Below are 10,713 nucleotides of genomic sequence, written 5' to 3'. Positions count from 1 at the left end.
GGTGCTGCTGCTGTGCGACGGGGAGAGTATGGGGCCGGGAGATCTGGTGCAGAAGATCAGTATTAGCGCCGAGAGCCCCCGGGGGAGCGAGAAGAACGGTTCCGGCTCCGCGCTGGCGGGCACCGAGAGGGTGCCCCCCGGCACCTGGAGGCAGAAGTGTGCGGCTTATGTGCTGGCGCTCAGACCTTGGAGTTTCAGTGCCTCCCTCACCCCTGTGGCCCTCGGCAGCGCTCTGGCGTACCGGGCCGAGGGAGCGCTAGACCCAGGGCTGTTGGTGGGAAGCGCTGTGACCGTCTTGGCTGTGCATGGAGCCGGCAACTTGGTTAATACCTATTACGACTTCTCCAAAGGCATCGATCACAAGAAGAGTGATGACAGGACTTTGGTGGACCAGATTTTGGAGCCTCAGGACGTCGTCCGGTTTGGAGTCTTCCTCTATACTGTGGGCTGTATCTGTGCTGCTGGACTCTATGCTGTCTCGACGCTCAAGCTGGAGCACCTGGCCCTGATTTACTTTGGAGGACTTTCCAGCTCCTTCCTTTATACTGGAGGTAAGTGCTGTATCTAGGTAACCCCCATAAAATATTTGGTGGTGGTTGCTGGAGTACTGGTATGTAACCTCGTATTCTTTGCCACTGATTGTTGTGGAAAGGTGTGGGAGGAGGTGCACTATGTTCTTCAGTTGGAATGTGGTGTTGAGACTGTTATTTACATGTATGGCTTTAGATGCTCATCAGAACTCTTGCTGAAGCATTGTAAGGTGTATATCTCATATCCCTCAGCAGTATAGCTCACTGTATACTTTCCATTGGTGGAATCTGTTACTTTGTTTTGGAATATTTTGTTATTCTCTAGATGGAGCTTCAGTGTGAATGTAGAGTAGTTCTTGTTTGCTCTTAATAAGAAAAGGATATTTTTAGCGTCTTCCTGTGTTGTGTAGATACAAACATAATTATTAATGAAGGAGAAACTCAGTTTCATCCTGTAAAACTTTCAAACATTAATGTTTCATTCAAAGAATCTTGTCAATTTTGTGTTTTGTTCTGACCATTTTGTATATTTCTTCAGGATCATGTTCTAGTATGCATGGTCACACTAAAGAGTACCTCATTTCTATAGATTTCTGCAGAAATAGATGGGCATTAGAACCTGGCCCTTAGTTTCTGTTACATTATTTGACTGGAGAAATTCAGAAGCTGCATTTCCTTTATTATTTTTGGAAAAAAGAGAAAATATGCTTTGCACCCATAGCTACATGTGCGTTGGTCATTTTACAGTGTTTCTGTGGAAACAGCTGATCTGTTATATTATCCATTCTCTTCTGTCATTTGAGTTGTTTGACGATGCTTCATTTTATTCTTGTATCTTGCCACAGGAATTGGATTTAAATATGTTGCTCTTGGAGACGTGGTGATCCTGATCACCTTTGGGCCCCTGGCTGTCATGTTTGCCCATGCTGTTCAGGTTGGTTATCTGTCTGTCTCGCCACTGCTCTACGCTATCCCACTAGCCCTCAGTACCGAGGCCATCTTGCACAGCAACAACACACGAGACATGGAGTCTGACCAGCAGGCGGGTATTGTCACCCTGGCTATCCTCATCGGCCCCGCATTCTCCTATGTTCTCTACACCGTGCTGCTCTTCTTGCCCTACCTGATTTTCTGTGTGCTGGCCACACGCTATACCATCAGCATGGCCTTGCCGCTGCTCACCATCCCGATGGCATTTTCACTGGAGAGGCAGTTTCGGAGTCAGAGCTTCAACAAAATTCCTCAGCGGACAGCCAAACTCAATCTCCTTTTGGGCCTTTTCTATGTTTTCGGTATTACGCTAGCACCAGCCGGTGCTCTGCCTAAACTGTAACGAGAGCATCACAATTCAGTATTCATGTCAATTAACCGTGGATGATATGGGTAGATGACCCACTATGGACAGTGGGAAGAATGAAGAGACTGTCTTGAGCTGTTGATTGTCTGTGAATTTGGTGATTTCTGGTCTTGGTTAGCTTGTGCAACAGACTGTAAAAAAGTGATTTGTCAGTTCTTTGGAAGGGGCGAACTGTGAAGTTTTGCTGCAGGGGAGCCAGGTGACATGAGGACAAGCAAACACTTAAAGAACCTCATCCTTTTGCTACTGAATTCCTTCACTGTCAACTCGATGAAAGTAAGATTGAGCCTCAGATACAAACTCACTGTTCCCTTCACAAGCACAGTGGTTGTCTTATGACTCCTTTTCTTACCATGGTCAAGGAGTCCAGTGGCTCCTGTATGGTAAACAGAAAACACTGCCAAATGTTTAGTATTGCAACAATGTAGGTGCTACTACTTCACTCACTTGTGAGCATAGTTCATCTTCATCTGTTGTATGTTTTATTTTTTTGTTATCTTTTTTTTTTCCCCAGCCAAATTTTGACCTTTTATTTCCAGGCCCCCTGAAATGCACTAGATCCTAATTCATTAACTGTTGCTTGGTCCTTATAGTCTAGAAATTTCCAATTTATGTATCTCTGTGGGCACAAATACCCCACTGCACAAACTTTTAAGCCAAAACCAGTAAATTTATATTCCACTATGAAACCTGAAGCTATAAATGCAAATCATGCAACTGAAAAGCCCTCAGTGCATAGAAAAACAAGTGGTTTCCATTTTTGCATTTGTTTAGAATTTACTCTCTGAAATGAAAGTCTTGGAGTTAAGGGGGAGCCAACAGAGTGCCAGATTTCTCTGGCTGGATATGAATTAAAGGATACACAAGTGGAAGACCAAATTCTTAGTTTAAATTTTTTTTTTCTGTTGTTGTTCTCTGTTTATTGAGAGGCCTGGAGTATGAATAGTTAAATGTCCTATTCTAAGAAGCCCATTTGAGGAAAGGATAAAGATACAGGGCTAGGAAAAAAAAGAAATCATTGCACTGACTCTGCATAAAAACTGGAAACAGGAAGAAGCCATTTTTGTTAACAAAATTTTTCTTAATAGAGTCCAGAATTTGTGTGACTGAATCCCATTTAAATGTTAATTTAGCTCTGAAGTGAAGTTCCCCACCTCTTTTTCTGCTCTTACACCTTACAGTGTTGTTTTGTTTTCTCCTACAGATCTTGCCACTTGATACTCATGTGGCCATTTGGAGAATTGATTGTTTCAGCAGTTATGTAGCAGTGTGAAAAATGTGCCAAACACAACTGGGAAAATGTGTGACTTCCAGTGCAAAGATGAATTTAATCCATACCATGTTACTCAATGGCAATTGAATTCTCTTCTGTGTTGAAAAAAAAGTTTCCTGTAATTAGTGTTGAAATCAGTTTCCTGTATGTGGGGTTTTGGTGAAAAGTTTATTCACAGGAGTTGTGGATAGCTTGAAATGAATGGATACAGGTGTTGAACTAGAGCTGCTGGTGCCTGGAGCACAACCTTACTTTTGAACCATGTGGGAGCATGCTAACCACTATGTGAAGGGCTTTTAAACATGAGCAATAAACTAGCAATAAACTAGAAGGGTGTGATTGGCATCTGTCATAGGTAAGTTATGCCTTTTTGTTGTTCATCTGGAATTGCTGGGTGGTGTTTTAGTGGATTATACGGATGAGTAAAGCTGAGTCGATGGTACAAGATTACATGGTACAGCTATTTTAGTGTTGTTATGGCTTCTGTATTGCCCAGCTGCTGTTCTTCTGCTTTACAGCTGAGCTGTAGTCAATGGGAAGGATTCTTTACAGGCATATTTTATAAGCCACAGTTTAACTTTTTATTAAAATTGGGCAAATGATCTTTCTAATCTGACAAGGCACAAAACAAGAGGAGATGGACTTCAGCAACTGTGTGCTGCTTTCTACAGCGAAATAGTTGTTTAGATTAGAAACATGAGGAGAAAATGCAGTTCAGTTCAGATGGATGAAGGGAGATATCCAGAAGGTTTTGGAAACTTTTCAGTACAACCATACACCACACACTATCTATTGTTACTTATTTGTGGATGTACAGAATAAAGAAGAGCCTGGCTCTGAGACCCACTTTTATGCAAAGCAAGAGCTTTTCTAGGGATATGGGCTGAGCTGGTGAATCTGTTAACCTTGCAGCTGAGGATATGTGGGTTTATTAGGTTAATCCCAACATAGCTTTGTTGCTTCCCTTTGTAGCAGCTACATGCTTTATTTTATGATAGCTTGGTTTTGTGTAGCTATCAGTCTGAAAGAATGGATAGTTATCTTTTTCTACTCCTTTAACATAAACTAGAGTACTCAAGATAAATTCCTTAAAGTAACTAATACTTGGCTCATATGTCTGATATCTAATTGTAATGGTGGAAAGATTAAGGATATGGTCATTGGTAGCATATGTAACTCTAGTTGTATCTAGGCTACCCTTTATTAGCAGGGAAAAGCCCTCTGTGTAGGATGTCTGGTTACTGCTGGAAAGGACCAGTGCTTTTTGTTACAAAGATGAAAGAAGAGCTCATTAGTGCACGTATATGTTTGTGGAACACTTTTCAAGGTGGGGGAGTTTTAAAGCATTTTGATAGTAAGAATGAGATGAAAATTCAGTAATTCATTACTAGCAGCTGCTGGTTGCCTCCAATGCCCTGTCTGTGAAAAACAGTATCATTCCAGGTTCTTAAGGATATTAATAATAAACAGCACATTCTTCACCATGGCTTTGAGGAAGTTATTTAACTTCTCTCTGTCTCAGAAAACAGGTAATCTTTGCCTACCTCACAGGGATGCTGAGCTGACATCATTGTCATAGAGAGCTTTGAAAGTAAAAAGTGCTTTATCTCTGTGTGCTTTCCAAAAAGCATATTTGTTCTAGAAAACACTTTAGGTATGAACTAAACTAGCAAGTTACTTAACCAATGCAAGTAGACCAAAATAATCTCCACATAGACATTGAGTGGTAAGAGAGGTACCTTTACTGGTTTGTTTTGTGGTGAGGATGCTCCCTCCCCCTCTCCTCCCTGTTCCATGCTACTTTCCCTGAATATAAACTTTCATAACTTCTTTCAGGTCTGTCTTGATGAGCTGTGTTGCAGTGCAATGAGTCTACACTGGTAGATGAACAGATCTGTAGCCCATCTGTCAATATATCCTAAAGTACCTCCTGACCTTTCTTCTTACTCAATAAAGTGTCTGAATGTTGTTCTATTATTATACTGTGTTTGGTTATTTTATATCACTCCAGTTATATCTTTGCACATGTATTAGAGCATCTTCCTGGAAGGAGGAGGGTCTTTGTCTGGTGTGTTCATAGTATAAGTGCATGAAAGATCATACTTTTTTTTTTTGGTAAGAGTCCTTTTATAAATCTCATAGTCCTTCCTTCCATATCATAAGGTTAACAGTTCAGTAGCAGTGATCATCTCATACGAATGGCAGACTTCAGAGCAGTTTCAGTGTTTTCCTCAATGAGAAGAATTTTCTCTGATACAGTTTTCTGTGCCATGTCCTGTTCAGCATTTGTAAGGAGGTTTCAGCTTAACTTTTAATCTTTTCAATAAAGATGGACTTTTTCATCCTCACCTGTGTGGTCTGCCATTATTCCAGTGCCATGGTCTTTGATTGTGACTTGTAAGGATTTTACTTGCTCCCTAGGACTGTGACAGCATCACCCCTCCCTGGTGTGTGTTATAAATGAGCCTGAAGCACAGTTTGAAATTTTCCTGTCTTGGTCACTGGTGCAATCTACTATATTAATACCTGTACAGTTAGCTTAAGGAGACTAAGGAGTCTTATTTGTCTTGCACGCTTTCCGACTCTCTTCTTTCCATATCGTGGTTTAAATGATTTGAACAGTCTAGAGAAACCTCTTGGCTGTGCCAGCTCTATGTGGCACATCTCTGTGATGCACATAGCTGAAATCAGGTGCAAAGAAGACTTGATGTGGGATTTGTGAAACATGATTTCAGCTTTTGCTTCTAGATTAAAATCCATCTGAGTAGGAGAGAATGAGAGAAGTTCCTGCAGTAATGTTTAGTGACTATAAACAATTGTGGAGCTAATGCTTTTACCTGCAGCACTATCTTACCATCACTGTCTGCTTTGGAGGGATTTTCCCTCTGAGTTTGCAGGATGATCTGTGATTCTAAGACATCTAGGCCTGGGAAATACTTTTCAGCCTTTCTGAGGTGCAGAGTGGGCCTCAAGGTCATAGCATTTGGAGATAATTTTAGAGGATAAAATGCAGAATAGCATGGCATCTGGATATGCATGGGCTGTACTCAAGAACCCTCCTGAAGAAATATGATAAAGCTCTTTTTCTGAATCTGCAGAAACCAGTCTGCTGAGTATCTTTTAGCCAAACAGCATGTTGAGTGTTGTGTTAATACCGTAGTTCTGCACAAATTCTGTGCAGAATGCAGTGTTCTGCATCTTAAAACACACTCTAATGTTTTGTCCTGGCAGCAGGCAGAGTCAGTTAGTAGTCAGCTTTAACTAATTTTAAGGAAACTGGACCTGCATTAGAAAATGTTTAGGGTTTTGAAATTCAAGCAACATTGAACACCTTTTTGTCTAGCATGTGTCTATGCGGAGGCTGTAATTCTGATTGTCCACAGATGGCAGCATTGCTCTTCCATCACTACTGCAGCACCCTGCGATACCTGTGCCTTAGGCTGAGAGAGCCTCTGCCAGACAGATTATGACCACTGCAGAGCACTGGAGCTGTCCTGATACCTTTGACCTTGTTCCATGGCTAAAAAAGCTGATTCCTGGTGAGAGAAGTGGTGGACCAGGTTCTGATATTGCTGCTCCTCTGCTGTTCTACGAGGTTGATCCAGAATCCTAGTTTCCTTTTACACCTTCTTCTGATGAGAACTCTTATACCGTCAGTGCTAATCCTTTCTATACAGTTAGATCCCAGGAAAGCCCATACTCTCATCCAAACGTTTCAGTGGCCACACAGGTTTGTCTGAATGAGAAATACTTGAAGGACACAGTTCAGTATTCCTTTGGGATTGGCTGAGAGAGTGCGACTTGCTTCAGCAGTCATGTCTCGCTGATCTGCAGGTACCATCAGTTACTGACCATGTGTATCTGTTCCCTTGGTAGAAAGCCTGTGCTTGGGCATCTGTCCCAGACTTCATGCGTGCACTGTCCTGGGAGAGAAGTTCACACACTGGAGTTCACAACCTCCACATGTGAAGGCCCAAGTGTTTCTTAAAAGCAGAACAAATGCAAGTAGTCCCTTGACTGTCCTCTGCTGACTTCTCATTCAGCTGCCAAGGCCAGAGTGGTTTGAAGAATTAAAAATCTATGGCACTGTTGTGCTGCTTTCTCATGAAAACAACAAGGAGGAGAATCTGCTCGTTAATCAGCTGGCTCTGTCAATAATGAATCAAGATGAACGTGCTGGCTGAGAGATGTGTCACATAGGCAGTTTGTCAGGGAGCAAGGAAAGCAGTGAGAATCTTGCTAAAACACAGCATCTGGCATGCTGCTTTAAGAGCTTGAAAGCAGTGAGAGCTCAGCAATAGAAGAGGTTAGGGTGTGTCTCCTACAGTCTAACCTGTGGTTGGCATCTTTTGGATGTCTTGACCTGGGTTAGACTAGTACTGGGCAGCTCCACTAGTTTGGCAGTGATTTTAGATGCTAACGGAGGTGGGAGATCCTGGCATCTGGTCTTTATTCTAGTTCTAGATCAGTGGCCAGTTTGTTACATGGGAAATGCTGAGTAGCCCAGCAATTTTAATAAAGGCTGGAGTCATCTTTCCTCCCCTTCTTTTTAGAGTAGAATGGAAAGATCTTTTAGACAGTGGTTCAATTTGTGTGGGAAACAGCGCCTTGTCACTGATTTAGCACAAAGAAGAAAGATTATGTGTTTTTTCAGGTGTCCCAGTAAGCCAAAAAAGAAAGCCTGCTCCCTGAATCGGCTGACTTACTAGTGGTAAAGGAATAAACTGATTGCCTGTTCCATATAAGGGACAAATTCAGGCAATTTTCATCTCGCACAGTGTCTGCAGATAAGGCTGTGAAACATTATCACACTGTGAGAAATACCAGTTTCTCAGACTAACCTAATGGAAAGAAGGACTAATAAACTATCTTCCCAGTCTTGTTAGCCGTTGTCCTAACGGTTAATGAAATTACTTCAGATAGATTATAAATTACTTTCTGTATGGAATAAAGCCACTGTATGCCACAGTTGAGTCATATTTTAACCTGTGGGGGATAGCTCTACTGTGGTATAAACTTTAGTTCTGGTTGATATAAAGGAGAGGTCGGGAATAACATGATAGAGGTTCATGTACTTTTTGTGTGTGTTCTAGGGCTCAGTAAAGCCTTGAGAGTATGCTTTGTGCTGTGCCATACCATTCTTCATTTGGTCTTTCTTCCTTAAATTAGTTCTTAAATAGAAGTTAATTAGAAACCCAGAAACACAAAGCTTCCTCCCCAGTAATGCACTGTAGGCTTTTTGTAAAATTCCTTTCTGCATTAATCCCCTGCAGCATCCCTGCTTCTTCAAACCTTTGTGGTTGAGGTTTCCAGGAAAAGGTGGAACAACATTTGCATGTGGATGGGGAGAGGAAGATTAAGGAGAGAACAGTCATGTATTTATGAAATACAGAAACTGAAATCCTGTCTGTCTCTGTACCAAAAGATTTTTCTTTTTTTCCTCACTACTTCACAAGGCAGGAATCACATGCTATTCTGTGAGCAACAGTGAGTCAGCATGGCTCACAGAGCCTCCCTGCCTCTGTCCTCCTTACTGGATCCTGGGATTTTAACTTGTTCAAATGCAAGAGAAGGATGAGCCAGGCAAGCCGAACCTAAACTATTCCACGTTTTTAGTGGTTCTGTCAGTATCCCTGCATAAAAAGTAGATACACTGAAATTCAGGTGTTCTAGAGAAGAAAGTATTCTTTCTTACATGTAGGGAATTTGAGCATTTTTATATCGTGCTGCTTAATCCAGAAATATTCAGCATTTTCACAAAGATGATGGTGTGACTCTTACAACTAAAGAGCCTGGGATTTGGAGAAGGGAGGTGACTTGCCCCAGTGTGTGAACTTTGCATGTGCCTTCTGAGATTACAAGTTCTATGTATTTGTCTACTGGCCCACTCCTTGTCTTCTGCAGAACTATGTCCTGGAACACCATTAAGCAGGAAATTGGTCTGTTCCCAGTGCGTATATGTGTATAGGAGTCTCCAGTATTGAACAATGTCTGTGGCCGGAAACAACCAAGTCCTAAATTCCTCTGTCCTTTTCCACAGCCTCTGATCAGCAGAGACACACGAGCTACACCTATCAACAGAAGAGTATTGGGCTGAACGCAGCAGCACCAAGGTGTTTCTGCTTTCTCCGAGTCAGGAAGGGTTGAATGCACCTACATATATGAAAGTGCTGCACATTCCCATTGAGAGTTAACTCGTCTGCAGATGGTGAAGAAATGCATCTAAGTAATTTAGGGGCCCTGAATGTCTCCTGAGGATTGAGACATAAAAAGAAGAATATCAATCTCTCTAGCAAGCTAACCCACAGGAGAAAAAACAAAAAGATTGTTTTCTAGAGATCTGTATGCCTTTTTTTTTGTGTAGGAGTGAATATATGTTGCATTACGAATTGTGTAAAATGCATCTTATGGAGGAAAAGTTAAAGGGAATAAATATTTTCAGCATTTACTCCAGCAAAGCTTTGTACTTTCTAGGGAAACCTGAGTTTGATGCAGATTCTTTTTCTTACACTTGAAATCTGACCATCCTAGTCACCACTCTCCTGCTAACATTTTTGGGGTAAAAATTGAAATTCTGCAAGGCCCTGTCTGTGTATGGGGAAGGGACAGGGAATAGTTTGAGTCCCAGGGAGGTAGTGCAGTAGAAATGTCTGTCCTGAGATGGGAATAGTGGAAATAGACTGCTCAATTTTAATCTGCTAAACAAGAGCTTTAACAGTAAAATTGACCCAAATTGTCAGGCTATGGTGGTGCATATAGAAATGCTGCATTTGGAACTTGTGTAGTTTTGAACAGTTTGACTGAAATAGTAACATAAAGCACCCTGCAGATGAGGCTGACTTTGATGGAAAGGGCCACCATCAAATGGTGCCAATTCAGGTGTGAATGTCAGAAACTGGCTCCTGTAACAGCAAGGCTGTTCACAGTATTAGCACAAACATTGTAAAATGTCAGTGGCCAAACAACCTGTGCCCCATTTTTTGTTCTTGATGTGAAACTGCTGTCCAAGAGACAATGGTGTTCCAGCAGGCACTGCTTCTCTTTTCCTGGGGTGACCGCCCACTTGGACAGGAAAGGACATTTGAGTGCTGGAAGCTTTGAACTCTTGCATGTGATACCTGTCTGTAAAAGATGCAGACAGCTGCATTATTCTGTGTCCTTGTGGTACTAAATCAGTCTGGGGTCCTTGATCAGTTCAGGGACCAGCTAGAGAAGTCATCATTTACAATAACAAAGCCAATGTGGATGGGCACAGGAGTAAAGGCATAAAGATGAAGGCAGTGCCTGGTGGAGCTCTAATGGTCTTATAATACATTTCCAGAGCCCATTGCTGGCTGTGGTTTTACAGGTGGCAGCTGAATCAGAGTTGGAAATGAAACAGTTTCATTATCAAGTCCTTACACTTCAATTTGCTATAAATTGTTCCAGTCACTGCCAAGGGAGTGACAGTAAAGAAAGCCCCTTGGCTTGTTGCCTAGCCCATGAATATAATTTCAGCCAGAGCTCACTGTAGACATCCTGGTTAGACAGAATAGCATGTATATGTGTTTGCA

General features: G+C 41.9%; 1 protein-coding gene across 1 annotated transcript; it reads left to right on the top strand.

The window, feature by feature from the left end:
• Nucleotides 1-28: 28 nt before the first annotated feature.
• UBIAD1 (UbiA prenyltransferase domain containing 1) lies at nucleotides 29-1,973 on the top strand. The gene is made up of 2 exons (XM_010181048.1): nucleotides 29-551; nucleotides 1,376-1,973. Exons 1-2 carry the CDS (start codon nucleotides 29-31, stop codon nucleotides 1,861-1,863), a joined length of 1,011 nt encoding a protein of 336 aa, XP_010179350.1. The 3' UTR covers nucleotides 1,864-1,973.
• The last annotated feature ends 8,740 nt before the right edge of the window (nucleotides 1,974-10,713 follow it).

This window comes from Mesitornis unicolor, unplaced genomic scaffold, assembly GCF_000695765.1.
Source record: "Mesitornis unicolor isolate BGI_N332 unplaced genomic scaffold, ASM69576v1 scaffold29263, whole genome shotgun sequence".
Lineage (NCBI taxonomy): Eukaryota > Metazoa > Chordata > Aves > Mesitornithiformes > Mesitornithidae > Mesitornis > Mesitornis unicolor.
Note: the sequence above shows the minus strand (reverse complement) of the source record. Positions and strands in the feature narration are given on the sequence as shown.